Here is a 21,307-nt window from a genome sequence, read left to right on the forward strand (position 1 = left end):
GGTTTTCCGTGAGCGACGTATGAGGGACGTGGTCGCTGCATGAAACCGCCAGTTTTGCACCAGGTGGGCGTCTCCACGCCTGCCTGACATCTGTCTCCCTCTATTTTCCCACCGCTTACTTGCCAATAATCACTATTCTTAACATAATAATGTGATTGGTCAATTTTTTTTAAAATTTAATACACATAATTAAGTGGATTAACTGTAGTACCGTTTTGTAATAAAAGATTCGAACTGGGATGGAACAGAACAAAATTATATATAAAATTAATTTGGATTAGAGGAAGAGGGCATAAGCATCCATCCCTTGCCCTATATGGATAGATGGATTGGAACTTCCCCTCATGACCATTTTACCCCAAGAAACAGTTGAATACACTGAATGGTTTGCAGGGGTAAACTGGCACTTATTACATATATACACTTAATTACCACCTTGTAATAAAGAAGATTCGAGAAAGCAAAGCTTGAAAGGCCAGCAACTACTATATATATATATCTCGGACACTTGAAAGGTCATAACCATCACCGAATTTAGTTACAAGAATCAAGAATGAGAGACGCAGACGAGGACAGGCCGCCTGTTGCTGCTGCAGGGAATAAGAAGTCGTATGAATATGATGAGAATCGGGGGACGGGATCGAATATGAACTACGGCGGCATTCCCCTGAGTTGTGATCAGCAGAGCTTATGGGTTCAGGATGAGGATGAGCAGCCGCCAAGTTGTGAGGTTCCTCCTCCGCCGGCGGTCGTGCATGGGGTGGTGGCGGTGGAGAAGATCAAGGGAGAAGCTGGCAGTAGTAAAACCCACCACGCTTCCGATTCTCGTCACCATTATTTGCAAACAACAGATATTGAAGGACATGTGAGTCAATTAATTCTATTCTATTCTTCCTTGCAATTTTTTAATTGGTAGTATTTTATCAGTGTGGGTTTATCATACATGCTATATATCCTAGAGATGACGTTGCATCATCATGTATATGGACAGACATAACTGGTATGTGTGGGAAAAAGTAATATGGTCAGATCAAACCTCTCGAGTAACATCCATCGTAATTGATGTACAACGAAAAATTCTTGTCTAAAACGGACTGGGTTTTGGACCAACCCACCGCATAACAAGTGGACATACTTACGTACTTGGCTTGGATTGCTCAAACTCGACCCGTTCTTGCTAGAGAATTACTTAATCTCCATCCAGGTACGTACGTAGTACACGACCAAAAAACACTATTGTGATCAATACACTTGCCACATGATTGGTTTGGGATCCGCTGCCGGCCTCAATTTGAGCTAGAATCGTCCTTCTGGCCAGAAGGGTGTCCATTGATTGTGTGTAGAATTCCTTTTTATTGGGGTGTACATATATACATGGTTGATCACCAGCTAGTTATGAATTTAGACACAACATTCTTGTCCGATCAATCCACTTGGGCTGCGCTCATACAATCATATTACCAGTATTGTTATACTTACTATCTGATTAGCAGCATGTCAATATTGTCAAACTGTGAGTGATGTAGTGGGCATGTATATATATATATATATGTAAGTAGCTCTGATTTTCACATTGTCTTAGAAGATATATATCCTGGTGATTGTGTGCAGGAAGATGGAGGCACAGAAGAGGATTCCAAGACAGGCAGCGAGTGCAGACAGCAAAAGAGAGCGCGTTCCACTCAAGTACATAACCTCAATGAAAGGGTCAGTATATATACATACACAAAACAAGCATATGTATAAATTTTATAAAAAAAATGCTTATGAGATTCTAATCATCTTATTTTAAAATAGAGTAAATTACAATGAACTTGGTTTAATGTTTGCTATATTTATAAATACCTGAGTTGTCATAAGAAGTATTTATTAAAAATTTATAATTCTGAGGAGATATTTGTAATTTCCAAACAACGATGAATTATTTATAAATATGACAAATCTTATGACACCCTATTATAATTTACCCTTTAAAATTTTAGAAAACAATTTAGTAGAGTTTATAAAATCAGCAAAACAGTACTTGTGTCCTTGGAGACAACATCAATAATTAGCAAATTATTTAATACACTAATTAAAACCCAGAAGTAATTATATCATCACCATAATTAATTAACCTAGTTTTTGTTGTTAACTATTTTATGATTTCTAGTAGCAGATTAATTATATTATGTATTTCCAATTAGGAAGAAAGAAACTTACACGAAGATATCAATTAATTCAGCATTAATATAATATTTAACTTAGCCAAAAAAAAAACTATATATTCAGAACTGGAAACACGAAAGGGACAGAGAAGCATAATTATTACACAAAGGAAGAAAGGAATAATTAGAACAAGGCTGAAGATGTCGTAATTATGACCTGAAAATCCAATGTTTCTTGATGAATAATTCGGAGTTGAAAAAATCTGAAACCAACCTGCGATTCACATAGTTATATGTGCGTGGAAACAGCACCAAAGAAAGAAATCAAGAATCCAATTCTTTATGAATCTGGGCTGAATGATTCTTGTGAAAGAATGTGAGTTGGGCATTGATTGTTCCAACATGGGGTAGAAAGCTGACACGTAGATGTTGGAGTGATAAACGAGGTTGCATTATACGATAATGTGATTGATCGACAGTCCTCGTCGTATGGTTAGTATGTTAGAGTTGTTTACTAATTTTTTTTTGTAATATGTTACCAACAGTTGAGGAGGCAAAAACTGAAAGAAAAGATGAAAACTCTCCAGGAACTGATTCCCAACTGTAATAAGGTTCACTTCCTAGTTCTATATACTTATAATTATTATTACCTCAAAATTCTTGCAAATTTTGTTAAGGTTGTATTTCTCCTAATTAACATGAAAAAATCTCCATTTTTTCAAGAGAGACAAAGCATCCACCCTGGATGATGCCATAAAGTATATAAAGACATTACAGTATCATGTTCAGGTACCTTCTTTACCTACAAATTATCTTCTGCAATTCACACATGTTAATACAAATGATGGTGTTGTTGCTTATATTGTATTCATATGGCTGTATGAAAATGATACAATTGTTTGTGCATGTTTGTCTGTCTGTCAGCACATACTGTCTCTCTACTGTTCCATATGAATATCCTTATTGTTGCCATGTAAATTTTATCATTTTGAGGAAACACCAGATGATGTCAATGGGAGCAGGTTTCTCTATGCTCCGCTCTCCGACAATGACGCCGCAGCCAGAGCATCAAGGATTGCAGGTTCCTAGTTTTCCTCCTATCCTGCACGCGGTTCCAGGGGGACCGGGAGCTGGTCAAGGATTGCAGGTTCCTAGTTTTCCTCCTATCCTGCACGCCGTTCCAGGGGAGCCGGGAGCTGGAATCGGCTGTGGATTGGGAATGGGAATATCCGGCCTGTCTTCCTCAGCTGGTTTTGCCATGAGACAGTTGGCATTATCTAGTCCATCTTCATTGCCTGGAATATCAGAAGCAGCTCATAATCCGGTAAACATTTTGGGATCGTCGCCCTTCGTTTGTTCTAGCATGGATTTGCGGCCGATGTATGCTGCTGTTTTTACTCCTGGATCCCAATGTACAGCAACAGCGTTAGATGGTAGTAGTCCGTCGTCTCAATGTGCAATGAGCAGTAAGAGCGAGTCGTGTCATGTCCCTGTGACAGGCGAGGTCGGTTCACCCTCGTCCTGCAGTCTTGAGGGAGTAAGTTTTAGTCGTTTATTGCAGGGAGATGGATGATGGCAATAAGCTATTGCATAAGTTTTTACCACAAGCTGTTCTTTCAATACTCTTGCTGTTTATCAGAATGAATCAGTTTTGATTCAGATTGAATCCCTTTCTGTGCAACATTATATACATAATCATTTTTTTTTTCTCATCGTCTGAAGTTAAAACGTTCTCCATTGAATCCTTTACGTTCATTAGTGCATGTGTGCTTGTGCATAAGTTTGATGAAGCCAGAACAGCAGTACTCCTAGGAAAACAAGAGACTGAAGCAGGAAAAATGCATTACTTAATCAAACATCTTGATGCCCAAATGTCTGAACACGTAATTTTGTAATTCTTTAGCAATTTAAGGAAGGAGGAGCGAGAGCAAGAGTGCTACCAAGTCAAGTCATTCGGCCTTGTTTCATTGAGGATGACAGGTCTACTAGCCACGATGGATCTAGTGAATGGTTGTTCTTCTTTTCCCATTTTCTCCATTTCAAGCACATGACGAACTCCATCCTCCCTGTTCTTCTGTAATTTTGGTTGTAACTACAGAATGTTGCTGCAGGGCAAGCAGTGAGACAGCAAAGTTGGGAGACTGTTTCTAAATTCTGGAAAACGATGTTAGGTTGGTGGAAATTGCCTGCCTTGATATCTCAAAGTCATGTTTTCCTCCCTTTCTTGAATGTGTTATCAAGAAAAAGGACAAACATATGTTCAGATGTTTCTGTTCTTGTTCTCCTTTTCTTTTGTGCTTTGTTGGGTAAAAATGATGTCTTTCCACTGTACTATCCATCTTATTCATTCAGTTGGTATAGATGTTTTTTGTGCATTTTAATAGCAATTTTCTCATTTTTGTGCATCTTTAATAAGCGAAGGGACCATTACTGTAAGGGATAAAGTAACTTTTAACATTCAGATCTGCCATTGAATAACTGTGAATACAGCATTCTTCACATCCCTATAACTTGTATCTCTGCATTTGTTCTGGTGGATATGGAATCTGATGATAAAATCACACTCCTTTATATGTAGACTAAAACTAAGGTTTGTATGGAAGGCATTGAAGTACTATAGTAGCAAGTAAAGATAACATACAAGATGACCCTATTCGAGTTTTGTCTGGTCAGGCCATCCGCCTTGGTTTATGTACGCTCAGCAACTTCACGTCGTCAACCACAGGACCACATAACGAAGCAAAGTCATCACTCCTCATGTGGTAGTACGTGCTGAAGAACATGATTCGAGTTCGAGCAGCAGTGGCCGCGAAACGCAGCACGGCTCGTTTGTATCCACCTTTGCCCTTGGACTCATAAGGAACCTTGACGGTGTCTCTCCCAGCAAATGCTTCGACGATCATCGAACCCTCACAAGAATTGCTAGCGTCTCCAATGGCAAAGGTAAGCTCATAAGTCTTGCCAATGATCGTTCTGGCTACTTGTGCAATAGCACTTTCTTTCCCACCGACAAGCTCGATAGCTCGTTGGCCATGTGGGACTGAGAAGTGTGCTGCGTCAATGTATTTTACGGCTTTGAGAGATTCAACTATCCAGGCGGGTAGCGGTGAGTGATCATCCTCAATGTTAGGTGGGACGAGGACTCCCCAGCTCGTGTTGGGAAATACGTATGGTCCTTCTTCAAAGTCTCCATTTTTCAGCAGGTTATCTGCATAGCAAAAATATACATCGTAACCAAGAACGGTCCGAGCACAATTTGGTGAAGATAATGCTATTGCTAGCCGGGCAGGGATAATGAACAGGAATCATGCTTCAGAGTAAAGAATCTCTTTAACTGATGCCAGTACTACTGGATTATAGTCACTTGCACATGCAAATCATTGAATTTTTACGGCAGATCAATAAAGGGAACAGTAGCCAGAGGCAGTAAAACGTGCATTTCTAGTTCAGAGCATTCACTACTCGTATGCCATTAATAACATAATTGATAAGAGTCCTCAATAATTGTAGCTAATGTATCTAAGCAAACAACAAGTAAACAGAGAATAACCAGAGGCTCACCACGAGTTGCTTTGGGTGGATATAAAGCCCGAATAGCAATCGAATCAATCAGAGGTCCACATGCTGGATCTTCCTCTACTCCTGGATTGTGAATTAGTATCTCAGCCACACTGTGATTTGCTTGGAATGCCCAGGCGTACGAATCCCAACCGTTACTACTATACAAAGTTTGAATCGGGAGCACCCCAAAGCCTGGTGCAACGGACACATTCAACCTCTCCTCTTGAGCACAGGTCCTGGCAGCGCTAAACGTTAACGAATAGTACATTCCTTTACTCACATTCAACGATTGCTTAATTGAGGCCTCGTTTCCTAGCCTGACTGCAGCATATCCCTCTGGAACAACTAGAAGCATGTCGCCTTGCTTTTGCCCGGCTTTAATGTATTCAACAAAGCCGGAAACTCTCCATTTTGGTATGGCATTGGGTTTGAGCACGATGGTCCCGTTGAGTTCCGAGGCCTTGGGAGCCTGCTCAAAGTTGCCATTGTCTAGTAGCCCTGCATTAGGTGTATACAGTGTCTTTGATATACCAAGTAGCAGATCTCAAGAATAAATCTTTCCAAGAGTGCATAAACTAATACCATGAGCACAGAAAGTGCTTGCTCAACATTATGACAACTACATATCATGTAATTCAAATGTTTCTGCTTCAGACAGTCCTAATCTTCTAGCTATCGCAGACAGCACAGATATCTTGTAATCGCCATGTAGCTAGCTAGATTCAATGCTGATCTAACATAATCCTTTCTCCATTATGCTTAGTCATTCTTGAAAGTTTACAGGTTCGTGACAAAGAACAATGAGTGTGTATCACTTGCAGCATAAGCCAAGAAACAACCTTTAAAATCTCACTCCTTATCATTTCGTTACATAGTTCAGAATTCTCCAGCCAAGCAACATTTTCAAACATTATGCAGAAAGATCACATCTTTGGTCAAGAAACTGAACTAAATGAGACTTCAACCAAAACGGGAGCTGAGAAAACCGATGAAATCCAAACTACAAAACAAAAAAAGAAGCGGGGTAAAAACAAGAAACACCAAAGTTGTGAACTTACCATCTCTCAAGGCAAAGACAAGATGGCAAGTGGACAAACACAAGAACACCGACAAAAGAGTGAAGCCCTCCATTCTTGATTCACTGCTGTATGGTTCTTGAACACACAGAATATGAAAGAGAAGCTATGGGTTGTTTTTCATTTTTCTTTTGTTTCTTGTTTTGGAGCTGTGGTTTGAAGTAGGACGGAGAAAGGGTCCTTTTATGCATGACAAGGTTCAAGAATGGGCTTGTTTTTTTGGTGATATAACGCTGCTGCCCCTAAACATACAGTCTGTAGTTTTTCATATGGGATCATTGAGGACCAGTTTGTCTTTGTCCCCCATTTTCTTGAGTTTTACATAGTAACTGTGTTCTATTTAGGGAAAAATGTGTGTAGGGGTGAAGACGAGGTAATGACAAGAACTGTCCGTAGCCACATGGGTCTCAAACTTCACTTCCCAAAGACGGTGCAGAGCACCCATGACATGATTGGCTAATAGACTGGACATGAGTGGTGGGGCTAAATAGTCTTTTATCTCTCCCTAATATGTCATACTTATCAACTTCCCTTTCTCTTTTCCTTTATGTAAATTGATGAAGAATTGAAAGTTGCTACTCCATAAACGAGAGATAAATTACAGAAAAACGAATTGTGGTCTGATAGCCCATACATACATGTGCTTGTTTGAGTGAAAGTCGCATTTTTGTCAAAGACTTGCCCTAAATCACTCTTTTCACGAGTGTGTGAAGCCAAAATGTCCACATTCTGATGAAATAGATAAGTGCATAGAGCTCAGCATTTTCTTGTAAATAGACAGACCCCAGCATTTTTAATTCAAAAAGTTATAATATCTTACATTATTTCAAATTATCTTGTAGTTGTCCTAAATATTTTTTATTTTGTTAAAATAACATGTCTACTGCTGAGCGATATGATCTTTTAATCATAATTGAAATGTTTTATTATCACAATAGATCTAATCTTTTAACGTTGCATTCACCCGCCACGTAGTAGTTTATATTATAGAAAATTTGATGGGATAAAAATTAATTTTTAAGATGGAGAGAAATATAAACTTTGTGACAAGATTGGAAATCTCAATCCTAAATTACCAAGCTTTATATTAGAAAGTAGAATGAAAAGACCAATTAACCTTCTAGGTATGTTACAGAGAACAGATATTGGTAAGGGAATTAGTATTTATTATGTGGGAGAAACATGCCATGAGGGCCCAATAAAGAGTTAGGGTCCATTTTAGGGAGTATGTGTCTACACATCATGGCTTGTTTTCGGGTCTGTTTGAAGCCTTGTGGGCCAGATCGAATTTTCATAATTGTAATGTGGACCGACAAAGAATCTCAACCTCAGCTCCCTCTCTCTTCAGTTCATTTTGTAGTTCATTCATTCACAAAATTTGGCTAACTGGTGTCTATATCGCAAATGAAATACTTGTTTTGAGATGACAAATATCAATTCCTCATGGTGTGTTTGAATTTGAAAGAAGAATTTGAGTAAAAAAATTTAAATGACTCCATTTGAAAGGAATTTAAAGTCCATTCAGATTTATCAAAACTAGATTTAAAATTCTTTGCATTTAGAATTATCCAAACATATTCAAAAGATTTGTCACGAAAGATTTCAAATACAACCTTGATGTAAAATTATTAATAAACTTCAATTCTGATTGATTTCACATTCATAGATTATTATTATTGTACTAAATTAACTAAACATATTGTTCGTATGTGAGTCTTTAATATTTAATTGGATAACTATTATGGCCATGGAAAATTGAGAATCCATGGACTGAAGCATAGTATTTATGACACAGCTTCAAGAAATAAAGAGGGAGGTGGTCTCTAATTACAAGAATGAAGAAACAGTTCTCCTTAATTTAAGTAAGCCACCGCCAGATGACATGTCTATATTTCACCAGGACAACTCCAAAATCTAGACCCCCTTATGGTACATCAACATTCAAAACCAAACTTTTCTCCAAGCACATGATATGAACTCGTAGTTGTCGGCCGGGTCGGGTATTGTAATTCGACCGACTAGTAAAAGTTAAGAAGGAAAGAAGATAGAAGATACCCATTACCTTTTCACGTCCCTTTGCCATTCAATCCCAGTAGGTATTTTGCCAAAAAGGGTAACCGGGCCTAAACCCATTGTCAGTGAGCAAAAATGTTAAAAGGAAAAGCTTGACACAAGTACAAATTTGCATAAGAAAAATCACGGGTCCGAAAGCAGCCTTACAGTGCTGATATAGTTTCCTGAGAGAAAAGCCATGACATGACTGTTCATCCAAATAGTATAACAATACTGATGCGATGAATCACACAAGCATTTTCAGCTAAAAGAAAGAGCTAAGAAGGCATCAAAACGTAGATAGTTGACTATTAAGGAAATCCATGTAAGCCCATAATAAATGAAGATAAAGAAGAAAGAAGATACCACGTTTCCATACACATACGTATAAAGGATAAGGCAGGCTTCTGGTATTTGAAATGTTTGGATTCCACCATAAATGCGGATATCTTATGATGAGATGCAACCGACATACAGCACACTATATGTAATCATTGCCCGTAGACATTACATTGAAAAGGTGAAAAACTAAACAATAAGGAAGAGACTATTGCTCATTAGTAACAATTGGACGCAAGATTCAGAAAAAAACATGATAGTCTATACTCAGAAAGGACTTGCATTACTTGCCCTTATTAAATGATATATGAGGTGTAGTTCAATCACAGGCCGCCCCAGCATGGATAGAGAGATCCACTCAAGGAATGGTACGCTGATAAAGGGGCAAAGCACCGAGTGCTTCACGCTCAGCATTCTCTTTCTTGATCTGCACAAACATCATGAACAAATAGATAAATACTTCAAAAAGAAGATGATAAATGAAAAGAACAAATATTCGGACTGTAGAGCACATTAAAAACCATATGCAGCATAAATAGCAGGGCCCAAAAAGCCATTGGCAATTAAGATCCGGCTATCCACACCTCTTCCATGGTCTACTCAGGGAAAACTAAAGGTAAAAGTGAATCTCAGGTTGCAAAATCATATTTTCATAATAATAGAAGAACTAATTTCCCAAGTTCAGCAGATTAAAACTATCCATGTACAATCTAGCATCAATCTCCTGTACCAAGGATTAGGTGCATTGCATGATATCAGCTCAAGCAAGCACTAGTCATGATCGGAGTGGCATCATTATTACAGGACAAAATTGCTTTTAGGTTCCATACCAAAGAAAGCAGAAAGGCAACGTAGTTCATAGTTCATAAGTTAGCTCGAGCGAAGAAAATTTGGGGTCTAAAAAGTCAAGCGACATCAAGTAGTGGACAAATATGTAAAACAACTGGGGCACTAATTAAAAATCAGCTGCCTCCCAGTCACTTACTGCACTTAACAAGATAAGCAGAACTTTGCAATTTAAGGGGTAGAATTACATAATATTGGCAGTCCTAAAAAAGTACAATGAGTTGACACCAAGGTTAAAACAATGCATTATGCCATTACTCACAATAATATTGTAAAACCATGTGCACAAAACAGTAGCCCAAGATCGCTGATAGACACAATACAAAAGTTCTTGAAATTTCAATGACAGGAAAAATTCAGTTTGATGCATTCTTGGAATGGTGAATGAGCTTGATAAAGAAATTTAATGACATGCCCGCTCATACATCCAAGGCATATAATTACAAAAATAGGCATATCTAGTAATGACAGAAAGTATCAACCAATTAACAGCAGTAGATTTATAGTTGAACAGCCATTATGGAACTCGCATCATAAGAACAAATAATTGGTCCTTTAAATGATAGTTCCACGGTTTCGGTAATGAAACATAGTGATAAAGGCACTTACAAGAGCTAACATCTCCTGCAGATAGCTCCTAAATGGTGTTTGCATAGCCTGCGTAAAGAAGAGGTGAAAATAAATAAACTGCATGCTGAGAAGTCTAGATCTTGCTCTAAAATGGGCAGAACACAACGATGCTAGATTACACTGAAAGCATCTGCTGGGGGAATGTAGCAAAAATATTTGAGTTGCTATAAGTGAAATGAGGACAGCGTGCTGCATGGAATAAACTTAAGAATCCAAGAAAAACTCAAAAGCAAAAGGCAAATGGGTTCTACAATCCACTACAGCGAGTGTATACTTGATAATAATAATAATAGAAAAAAAAAAAACCCAAAATCCACAAATGAGCAAGCCACTTACCAGGCAAAAAAGCCTAAACATAACACGTGAGAACCAAAATACTGTGTACAAGTAAAAAGGAGAGCACAAAGGCCTCAAATGAAAATCTCGTGAGCCGTAGAAACCCAGTCTCACAAGTGATGCTTGCTGTTAGAACTATTTTCCCTGTAGAAAATTTAGATGCCAGGTGTAGAGTGTAACCAACATAATTTCTGTCCCTCCATTGAATCTTACTTGGAATACAATTTTCCGCACTATTTTTTATTTAATTTTGTTCCCATAAAGGGTTGGCAGTCAGGGTGAACCAAGCATGAATCATTGAGAATACCAAGTTTTCAACATGGAGCACTATGGTGCAAGCTATAGCCACCAAGATGTGACCGAATGAAAAGAAAAGGAAGAATAGCAGCACAAAATTAATATTGGCATTATTGAGAAAAAATACTCACCAAATAGGCAAGATCATTTTTATCTACTGCGTTAAAATTTTATAAACAGAAGCTTTTGGGGTACTATACACACTAGTTCCGACTTGAGTTTTAGAAAGATTTCAGTTATGCGCCTGTTAGTGTATTGAAGGTAATTCAGTCCCACAACCATTTTCTTTCAAATCCCACTTAAGTCCGATGCACATAACTCCACAATCCACATTTACAAACACCAAATTACAAAGAGAGAGGGGGACGCACAACAACATACATCCAGATACAGTATACACATCCGTACACACAGCTTCCTCTCCGTCACCGATATTTCTTCATCACTTATAAATCCAAATATCTCTGGATGCAACAGCTTTATAAATCCTAATAGATGGGCGTGTTTGCCTAAACAGAAATATAAACAATTTCATTGTAATTACATATTCACCTGAAGATCTTCCGGAAGATAATCATGCTTCATTGAAAGGTCCATGGCGCGCTTAAGACGCTGATTCCTCGCATCCACAACTTCTTTCGGCAGCCGATTCAGCGCCTCCTTCACATCCAGGTCGTACATCGGGTCGTACAAATCGTCATAACGAAGCCCTAATTTCACATCAAACAATTAAAAAGTCAAATTCCAAACCAATCTCGTCAATCACACACACACACACACACACATTAACTTACACAAATGTATAACGAATAATACATACCGTATTTACTGAGTCGATTGGATAGGGTTTTCATGTGGAGCGCAGCGAGAGGGTTGCGCTTCGGGTCCACAAGCCATTTGGAGAGAGCTGCTGCCATTGTTGATTTCCTCTTTTTCAAAAACTCACAAGCGAAAATTCTCACACTATCTCCTACGATCTTACCCCTCAATTCTGATTTTCTTCCTCTCTATTCTACTATGTTTGGTGCCGTCCGTGTTTTGATGATTTGCGACTTTGGTTCATATAGCCGTTTCGCGATATCTAGGGTGGGTGGAAATGTGAACGCGAGGTTTAGCTAAAGTAGTAGAGAATTGTTAGAACAGCACTGAAGCACACTGCAGCGCAACCGGTTCCACATTGACTTTATTTTTTCTCTCTTTCTTTTTTGTTTTTTTTTTAAAAAAAAAGACCAAATAGCATCAAACCTTCTGTATTTTAAAAGCTCAATTAAAAATCCCATTTTATTTTAAAAATAAGCAAAAAAAATTATAAAAAAATAGATAATATATACACATGGTACGCATATGTTATATGAAATAGAAAGATACAGCAACATTTAAAATAAAAGTCTCCAATTAATAGGTATATCTATGATTTTTGAATTGTGATTGGGACTCAAATGATATATCTTAGGAACATAAGGATTGCAATGTTAGTTTCCTTTTCCTTATACCAAAAAAAGGGGTGAATAGTAATTTATCTACATGTGATATTGAAAATGAGTACATTATTCTTTATGAAAAAAATATAGCAATTTATCCCCTATACTTTTTAAATGAAACAATTTACCTCCTTATATAGGGAGATAAAATGCTTCATTTTAAAAATCATAGGAGGGTAAATTGTTCTATTTTAAAAAAATATAAGGAGGTAAATCGCTATTTATTTTTTCATAAGGGGGTAATTTGCTCATTTTGAGATATCACAAGGAGGTTGCTTGCATTTTTTCCCCCAAAAAAGGTAAAGAAATTAGGAAAAATTGCACTTTCCCATATAATAGAAGTTGTTGTACTTTTGATCCTACAATTTACGAGTTTAACACATTTGATCTCATAAACTTAAAAGTTGTAGCAATTGGGATAAAAATGATACATTTTCTAGTCTAATGAGACCAAATATGCCACAATTTTTTATTTGGACAAAATGCATAAAACCTCCCTCTGTTTTAAAAAATATGCAAAAATATCCTTTTATTTTCAGAATAGGCTAAAACCTCATTCCTGTTTTATTTTAGTCAGCAAAAAACTCTCATTCAGTTAGCAACTAACGGGAAGTGGAGGAGACATGTGTCTACTGCGTTTGGTAGTCATTTTTTACGATTTAGGTTCATATTTAACGATATTTTGGACTAAAATACCCCTCTATGGGTCTATATAATATACAAATGACTTTTTGGCTTATTTTTTGTGTTCATTTTGTAATTTCTCACCTTAAAAAATAAATTATATTTTGCCATATTAAATTTAAATTAAAATATTAAATTAAATTATATTTAAATTCAAATAATTGTATAATTGTTAATTATTAAATCTAAATTATTTTTAATTAATTAAAATATATATATTTAATTACAATAATTATTATTAATTAGCCAAAATATTTAATCATTATAATTATTTAAAATATTCTTAATTAATTATTATTAATTAGCCAAAATATTTAATCATTATAATTATTTAAAATATTCTTAATTAATTAAAATATATTTTAATTAATATAATTAAAATTAATAAAAAAGAAAAAACTGCGATTTTCACCCTTTTTTCGTCGGAAACTTAGAAATACGTTTCTGGCCCCGTCCGGATGAATTTTCGATGGCCAATGGTACCATTAGAATTCTTTCTTCAAGATGAACATTTTCATACCTTCAATTTGAATTTTCGTCAATTATAGAGAGTGGGCTCAAGTCACGACATCCGAACATGTTTGCCATCGATTCGTATCCGTTTGGTCGAATCTCACTCTCAAACTACCACCATCAGACTCGTTTCTTCAAAACGATTAATGAGACCGGCCTCACTCAATTTGGTAAAAAATTTATGGAGATACGATGATTTTAATAATTTTAGCCTCGGTGGCGAAAATTGGGGGGGAGGGAGGGAGGGGGGCTATGGGGGTAGGGTGGATAGTTAGTTTTTTTTTTAAATATATAATAATAATATATTTTAAAATTTTAAATTATTTATATATAATATAAGTTAAATAATTTATTGAACTTAAACCTTTTATTTTTTTAAAATCTAACGATTAAGATTAATTAATTAGATCTAATGATGAGTATTTGATCAAAAAAGATCCAACGATTATTAATATAAGAAATAATATATAATAAATAAGGGTATAATGGTTATTTTTAAAAAAATAAACACCGTTAGTTGGATTTAACGGAGAGTGGACGATTGAGCTGAGTTTTACAAAATACAGGGAGGCTTTTAGCCTATTCTCATAACAAGAGGGCTTATTTTGTGGACTTTTTAAGACACATGGGGGTTTTATGCATTTTGTCCATTTTTATTTTACGGACAAAAAATGCTATAATTTTTTATTTTATTAAATCAAATGTGCTGTGTCTTAAGCCGTGGCACCGAAAACACAATACCTCTATCGTTTGGACCAAAAATATAATTTTTCCAAAAAAATAACACAAAAGAATGTTGCCCACACCTTTTTTTTGGTACAACACAAACTTTATGAAACAAGAAAATATTCCATAAAAATAAAACAAACAAAAAAGAAAAAAATTATATTTTTTTATGCTAATTATTGAAATTAACCCTCATAATAAAAAATAAATTGATATTTTTTTGGGGTGTATATATAATTTTTTTAAAAAATAAGAGTAATTTGTATAAATAATTTTGAAGTGTTCAGGGGTGTATGTCTAATTTTGTAAAAGATATTGGCAATTTATCTAAATAGACCATAACAAAGAGTATGAATGTAATTATTCCAACCACAAAAACCATAACAGCCATAACAGAAAATGCATGAAAAAAGACCAATAAAAAAAAAAAACGAAAAAACATGATACCCATGACAGTGAAACAGGAGAGAGGAAGAGGAGGTTGCATCGCATTGCATTGCCATAACTGAAATGCATTGCCTCCAACTGCCGAAACATCGACGAGAGAGAACAGGGGCAATCGGAAAGCCTCAGCAATGCATCCTGTAGAACCCACCAATAGATTTGATTGAAGCCCATAAATACGTACGAGGAAGAAAGAAAAAGAAAAAAAAAAAAAAAAAAGGAGAAACCAGGGAGGAGCAGAGATTGAGGTAGACAAACATGGGGATAATGGGTTTTAAGGATGTCTCGAAATTGAGGGGCTCGATGTGCGGGATGCGAGAAATCGAGGACGAAACTGAAAGGCTGTCAAGAGATGAGAGAAGCTCGCACAGCGTTTCCAGTGGTATTCTTCCGGCTCTGGGAGCCAACAGCAGTCGTAGGATTAAGCTTCGTCCTTCAATAATCTCCCCCCGTGATCCACGTTACAGGTACGTATAAATGCATAGCGGGCCTGTCCTGTTTTTGACAATTTTCTTATCTTCTTCTCCTTGTTCATGAATTTATGTTTATGTTTATGTCATTTATTTATAGAGAAAAGGATCACTTGTTTCATGATATGGAGTGTTTAGTTTACCAACCCCAAACATAAAAAAGAAATTGATATACGTCTTTGCAGAGCGTGGGAAACGTTCCTGATAGTGCTCGTCTTCTACACAGCATGGGTGTCTCCTTTTGAATTCGGTTTCAATATGGGACGGAATAGAATTCTCTCCATCCTGGACAATGTTGTCAACGGCTTTTTCGCCATTGACATCATCTTAACATTTTTTGTTGCCTACCTCGACAAAGCAACTTATCTTCTCGTCGACAACCCAAAGCTGATTGCTGTCAGGTATGCAAGAACATGGTTGATCTTTGACGTGATATCCACAATACCCTCAGAGCTTGCACGGAAGATATTGCCGTCTAACGTTGAATCATACGGCTACCTTAGCATGCTTCGTCTCTGGCGTCTCAGGAGAGTCAGTGCAATGTTTCAGAGGTAGGTGCATAGCAAAGCAAATTTTCTTCATGTGGTTAGTGCACTTTGTGTAACACAATACTACTGCAGATTGGAGAAAGACAAGAACTACAGTTACTTCATGGTCCGAGTGGCAAAAGTTACATGCGTAAGTGTCTTAAAGATATGATAATGTTCATCCATGGCAAGTACAAGAACGAGAACATATCTGATATTTCTTGTGTGCTCCGTGTAGGTGGTGCTTTTTGAGATTCATTGTGCTGGTTGCCTCTTTTATCTTCTCGCTGATAGATATCCGGATCCGAAGAACACCTGGATTGGTTCTTCAATAGAAAATTTTCATGATCTGTCTTTGTGGGACCGGTACGTTATATCTATTTACTGGTCTATTGTCACTGCCACGACCACCGGCTATGGCGATCTTCATCCTGTAAACACAGGGGAAATGATATTCGACATTTTCTACATGCTGTTCAACCTCGGGCTGACTTCATACATCATAGGAAACATGACCAACTTGATTGTTCAAACAACCTTCAAAACTAGGAAATTTGTAAGTATGGACCTCCATTTTTTAGGCTTTGTTTCAAGCTTCAGAACTAGGATATCCTCAGTTTCAATGCTGTCCCTTTTGCATATTTTACAGAGAGAAACCATTAATGCGGCCTCAAGCTTTGCAAAGAGGAACCAGCTGCCGCCTCGTCTGCAAGAGCAGATGCTAGCTCACCTGAGCCTAAGGTACAGAACTGACTCGGAAGGGCTGCAGCAGCAAGAAACTCTCGATGCGCTTCCAAAAGCTATTCGTTCGAGTATATCGCATTTTCTGTTCTACTCCCTTGTTGATAAGGTGTATTTGTTCCAAGGCGTGTCCAATGACCTTCTCTTTCAGCTGGTGATGACCACTACTAACGCATTTTTGTGATTGTATTGGTTTGTTTTTCATTTCAATCTCTTAATTTAGTCAGTTCATTCCGTTCGTTATTCCATATTTTACTTTTTGCTTCCAGCAAATCATGCTTGTTTGATTTCAGCAAGAGTATCAAATACTCCATGGTGGACTAGATTTTCATGTTCTTGTTCTTGGTGAGCTATCCTCGCAGGTCTCTGAGATGAAGGCCGAGTATTTTCCACCGAGGGAAGATGTGATCTTACAAAATGAGGCACCTACAGATTTTTACATTTTGGTTAATGGGGCAGTGGTACTCTCTCTCTCCATCAACTTCCCCCCTTCATCAATTTGTCATTCATACAATACCCCCTTTTTTCTTGTTCATTTAAAGAGCTCTATTGCATGATCTCTGTCTTTCACATTTTCTTATACTGTTAAATTTGGTTACAGGAGATTATTTCCTATACAAATGGAACGGCACAGGTCAGATTGTGATCACAAGATCCTCGAAGGGATCTCTTATCTCTGTGTACAAAGTTGCAATGCAACAGGTCTAAAATAACATTTATGATGATTATATATCTATATATTAGGTTGTTGGTGATTGCAAGACGGGCGACGTTTGTGGTGAAATTGGCGTTCTGTGCTACAGGCCACAACTTTTCACTGTACGTACAAAACGATTGAGTCAGCTACTCCGGTTGAATCGTACTGCATTTTTGAACATCCTCCAAACTAATGTTGGAGATGGGGCCATAATCATGAACAACCTTCTTCAGGTAAACTGTTTTAATCAAAGTATCCAATCCTGTGAGAGAGTTTGTTGTAGTCATTTTTGAATCTTTGGTGCATAACTAATCTGTCAAATATTTTGTGCAGCATCTGAAAGCACAGAACGACCCCGTGATGCAAGAAATTTTGACGGACACAGAGCACATGCTGGCTCATGGAAGGATGGATGTGCCTCTCAGCTTATGCTTTGCAGTTTCCAGAGAGGATGATCTATTGCTGAACCATTTATTGAGACGAGGTTTGGAACCAAATGAATTGGATAGCAATGGACGCAGTGCTTTGGTATGCTTGTGTATATATTCCATAATTACACTAACACACCTTGAGGTTAAGGCATGTCACAAAAGAAAACCCGTTTGGAAAAATGCTGTATATCCCTTGCAGTCATGTTTTACAATATACAACTCTCTTCGAAGACCAGATGGTCGACGAGAAACTTGTCAAGGAAAACATAAGAGTCGCGATGCAAGTGTACCTTTTCAAGATCGATGGGGTCTTTTATAATATGCGTTAGGAAGTGTGGACTAGTTAATCCTTTAATTTATGAATTGGGTGTGAAAACGTACCTTATTGCTTTATGTACAGCATCTTGCAGCAGCGAAAGGAAATTTAGAGTGTGTGCTTCTACTTCTAGATTATGGAGCGGATCCCAACAGAAGAGGTACCGTGCTGTTAGGACTTGAGCAGCTGAAAACATTATTCCTGTCAATGAAACAACTCATGCGTTTCACACTTTGTGCAGATTCTGAAGGAAATGTTCCTCTATGGGATGCCTTATTGGGGAAGCATGAGCCAGTGATCAAAGCACTCGTTGATAACGGGGCGACGTTATCTTCTGGCGATGTGGGCCAGTTTGCATGCTTTGCAGCCGAGCAGAATGACCTCGATCTACTCAAACAAATCACCAAGTTTGGCGGGGATGTCACCCTGCTCAACGGCTTGGGAACAACGGCCCTACATACAGCTATATCCGAAGAAAACATTGAAATTATTAAGTTTTTGATCGAACAAGGAGCCGACATAGACAAGCCGGACGTGCATGGATGGACGCCACGTGCCTTAGCTGATTATCAAGGCCATGAAGCAATCAATGCTTTGTTTCAAACCAAGCAAGAGTCTCACAATTCCGGTAAGGCGCACCAAAGAAGCACAAGCATAAGTACTTCTGAGGTGCAAGCAGCGCTGCCTTATTACCTTAAGAAGTATCCAAGCGAACCAACAATACCTCATTTCAAACCAGATGACAAAACACAAAATGCTAGAGACATGGGCGTTCCCGACCATAAAACAGGATGGGCGGCAAGCAATTCTCAGAATTCACTTGCAGCCATCCTTACAACTGGCCGTAAACAGAACCAAGGTACGACTTAAAAGCACTATCTTTCAACTTCCAAGAATTGTTCATGCAGCCTAGCTAGTATCTGTCGAGAAGTTTTAGGACCGACTATTCTTACATTACATATCATAATGTTGTGCAGGAGAAAGGATGTTTGCCTCACCTCGGCCGGATCCTTGTATGCAACGTGCCCCTGCTAGAGTATTTGTATGTTGTGCGGAAAGGGCCGATGTAGAAGGATTTCTGGTGCCTCTGCCGGAGTCTCTTCAAGAGCTGCTGGATTTGGGGGATAAGAAGTTTGGTTTTCATGCTACCAAAGTTGTATCGGAAGACGGAGGAGCGTTGATTGAAGACTTGGCTTTGATAAGAGATGGTGATCGTATTTTCCTGGCTAGTTAAGCTGGTTTTGAAAGCATAGTTGTCATGGAAATTTTGGGTGATTTGTATTTATATTATCTCAAAATATATAAAGATTAATAGAATAAATTAAAACAATATATTAATGACCAAGTATATCGAATAAATATAAAAAATAGAAAGTTATATCGATTGAGACTCACGACATTTCCATTATTTTAAAGTTATGATTACCTCCTACGTATTAACTAACAATGATCCCATCATCAATATTTTATTAGTTCACACCAATATTTCATCTTACGTGGGGCAGACTAAAAAACTAATTGCTAATCTAGTTGCCAACAACTCTCCAATCACTTATGCAAATATGAATTATAAAAATTTTCAATGCAAAAAAGATTTGGATTTAAATAGTTGTGTGAGAATTTGGTAATTATAAAAAAATTAAATAGCTTATTAAAAACTCATAATAGAATCAATGATAAATGAATCGTATAAATATATAAAATGTAACGGACTAATATTTATTAACCTCATATTATAATTAAATCATTATAATGATACACCCATAAATTATATATTAAATAAGCACGATGAGTTGAAGTAAAATATTAAAAAGAAATCAAAGATTAGTTGGCGGGTTGACATAAATTTGCAAGGCATTCAAGGAGACATATACTTTTTTGTTTTTCCTTATGATCTTAGAAGTTTGAAGGAAACATTTGTACAAGGTAAATGAGTTGCATGTTTCTAGAAATGAATCGTAAGAGGTGTATGTGAATTACAATATACGAAATAATATGGATAAAACGAGATATTTAATCAAGGGTTAAATGCAAATGCTCCCTCCGGTATGGGATCATTTGTATTTTATCGCTTAATTATTTTTTTCTATTTTGCAAATTGTCCATTTCTTTTTAATTTCAGGCCAAAATTAGTGTATTTTCCTTCCTTTTGAAATATACAAGTGTTGGGCCAAATTTTGAAGGGGTAAATTTGTACTTTCCCACCCTAAATTGGCTGCTTATAACATTTTTCTTGCTCTAATTATTTATTTCAAGATTGTGAAGGGAGAAATGGAAGAAACCTGCCACTGTGGACGTGGAGCTATGAAGAAACAAAGATCGAAGATCTGCAAGTTATGATAGATTCAGAGTAATATTGTGGGAGGTAGTGTGTATTTTCTTGTTTACTGTATACTATGAAAAGACAAGGAACAAGGAGAAAGTGTTTATTGGCTACTATCAATTTTTGTAGCCAACTCGGTTGTGTTGTTCCTTTGGTTATTGTTATTTATTTTTATGCAAATAAGAAAAATTGAAATAGTAACAAATCTCAATATGTTGAACACAATCCAATGAAAAGCTGCACATATACATAACTCAACATTCCATGGACTTGTTGTACATATGTTGACTTTTGTACCTTATACACATGTCCAAAACAGAGGTCAACATCCTATCCTCTCCTCTAACACCGATCCGGTCTTCATCAACAACAATCTCCAACATATCAACAATTAGCGTTAAAATTTTCACACAAATTATTTATAAATATGTTACACTTTGAGGTTGGTTGGATATATGCTTTGGACCTGGACCAATATGATGTAAACCTTTTTGCGAGTCATTTAAAGGTTTCTTTATTTTTGTCTCTCAATTCACATTATTCTTGTATACTTATATTATTGTATAATGCATTACACAAAATATGTACTCATAGTGTGATAATAGCATATCAATAACATCTATGAGGCTTTTTTATTTGTCACTCATTATTGTCCACTTGTCACTATCGA

The 21,307-nt window shown here is 37.0% G+C and overlaps 4 protein-coding genes across 5 annotated transcripts; 2 read left to right on the top strand and 2 right to left on the bottom strand.

Annotated features, from left to right (window-relative positions):
* Positions 1–342: 342 nt before the first annotated feature.
* Positions 343–4,475, top strand: LOC105167299 (uncharacterized). Of its 2 annotated transcripts, XM_088884961.1 has the most exons (6): positions 344–865; positions 1,612–1,707; positions 2,693–2,758; positions 2,871–2,936; positions 4,051–4,157; positions 4,259–4,475. In XM_088884961.1, exons 1-6 carry the CDS (start codon positions 554–556, stop codon positions 4,296–4,298), a joined length of 687 nt encoding a protein of 228 aa, XP_088741087.1. In that variant the 5' UTR covers positions 344–553; the 3' UTR covers positions 4,299–4,475. The 2 variants fall into 2 exon arrangements, with proteins under 2 accessions (XP_011085297.2, XP_088741087.1); XM_011086995.3 differs by lacking the exons at positions 4,051–4,157; positions 4,259–4,475 and adding an exon at positions 3,151–3,859 and having other exon boundaries at positions 343–865.
* A 117-nt stretch (positions 4,476–4,592) lies between these two features.
* On the bottom strand, positions 4,593–7,128 carry LOC105167438 (BIIDXI-like protein At5g11420). Its single transcript, XM_011087197.3, has 3 exons — positions 6,767–7,128; positions 5,709–6,206; positions 4,593–5,355 (listed from the first exon to the last, which is right to left on the bottom strand). The coding sequence occupies exons 1-3, from the start codon at positions 6,837–6,839 to the stop codon at positions 4,817–4,819; spliced, it is 1,110 nt and encodes a 369-aa protein (XP_011085499.1). The 5' UTR covers positions 6,840–7,128; the 3' UTR covers positions 4,593–4,816.
* A 2,287-nt stretch (positions 7,129–9,415) lies between these two features.
* LOC105167513 (cytochrome b-c1 complex subunit 7) lies at positions 9,416–12,338 on the bottom strand. Its single transcript, XM_011087315.3, has 4 exons — positions 12,105–12,338; positions 11,837–11,994; positions 10,631–10,678; positions 9,416–9,602 (listed from the first exon to the last, which is right to left on the bottom strand). The coding sequence occupies exons 1-4, from the start codon at positions 12,199–12,201 to the stop codon at positions 9,534–9,536; spliced, it is 372 nt and encodes a 123-aa protein (XP_011085617.1). The 5' UTR covers positions 12,202–12,338; the 3' UTR covers positions 9,416–9,533.
* Positions 12,339–15,157: 2,819 nt separating this feature from the next.
* On the top strand, positions 15,158–19,698 carry LOC105167601 (potassium channel AKT1). Its single transcript, XM_011087413.3, has 12 exons — positions 15,158–15,599; positions 15,788–16,153; positions 16,223–16,280; positions 16,368–16,685; positions 16,779–17,024; positions 17,233–17,331; positions 17,472–17,504; positions 17,615–17,800; positions 17,901–18,095; positions 18,399–18,474; positions 18,556–19,173; positions 19,292–19,698. The coding sequence occupies exons 1-12, from the start codon at positions 15,391–15,393 to the stop codon at positions 19,546–19,548; spliced, it is 2,661 nt and encodes an 886-aa protein (XP_011085715.1). The 5' UTR covers positions 15,158–15,390; the 3' UTR covers positions 19,549–19,698.
* The last annotated feature ends 1,609 nt before the right edge of the window (positions 19,699–21,307 follow it).

Source organism: Sesamum indicum, linkage group LG1 (assembly GCF_026168435.1).
Source record: "Sesamum indicum cultivar Baizhima isolate 11 linkage group LG1, ASM2616843v1, whole genome shotgun sequence".
Classification (NCBI taxonomy): Eukaryota; Viridiplantae; Streptophyta; class Magnoliopsida; order Lamiales; family Pedaliaceae; genus Sesamum; species Sesamum indicum.

Bases quoted from the DNA above. Each gene is read 5' to 3' on its own strand.
- LOC105167299 (XM_011086995.3), top strand. From the start codon at position 554: ATGAGAGACGCAGACGAGGACAGGCCGCCTGTTGCTGCTGCAGGGAAT. The intron at 866-1,611 runs GTGAGTCAATTA...GATTGTGTGCAG, and splicing joins CAACAGATATTGAAGGACAT to GAAGATGGAGGCACAGAAGA. The intron at 2,937-3,150 runs GTACCTTCTTTA...AGGAAACACCAG, and splicing joins CATTACAGTATCATGTTCAG to ATGATGTCAATGGGAGCAGG.
- LOC105167438 (XM_011087197.3), bottom strand. From the start codon at position 6,839: ATGGAGGGCTTCACTCTTTTGTCGGTGTTCTTGTGTTTGTCCACTTGC. The intron at 6,207-6,766 runs GTAAGTTCACAA...CACCTAATGCAG, and splicing joins TGTCTTTGCCTTGAGAGATG to GGCTACTAGACAATGGCAAC. The intron at 5,356-5,708 runs GTGAGCCTCTGG...TTTGCTATGCAG, and splicing joins TCCACCCAAAGCAACTCGTG to ATAACCTGCTGAAAAATGGA.
- LOC105167513 (XM_011087315.3), bottom strand. From the start codon at position 12,201: ATGGCAGCAGCTCTCTCCAAATGGCTTGTGGACCCGAAGCGCAACCCT. The intron at 11,995-12,104 runs GTATGTATTATT...ATGTGAAATTAG, and splicing joins CAATCGACTCAGTAAATACG to GGCTTCGTTATGACGATTTG. The intron at 9,603-10,630 runs GTAAGTGCCTTT...ATGTTTGTGCAG, and splicing joins TGCAGGAGATGTTAGCTCTT to ATCAAGAAAGAGAATGCTGA.
- LOC105167601 (XM_011087413.3), top strand. From the start codon at position 15,391: ATGGGGATAATGGGTTTTAAGGATGTCTCGAAATTGAGGGGCTCGATG. The intron at 17,332-17,471 runs GTACTCTCTCTC...ATTTGGTTACAG, and splicing joins TTTTGGTTAATGGGGCAGTG to GAGATTATTTCCTATACAAA. The intron at 18,096-18,398 runs GTATGCTTGTGT...CTTTATGTACAG, and splicing joins GCAATGGACGCAGTGCTTTG to CATCTTGCAGCAGCGAAAGG.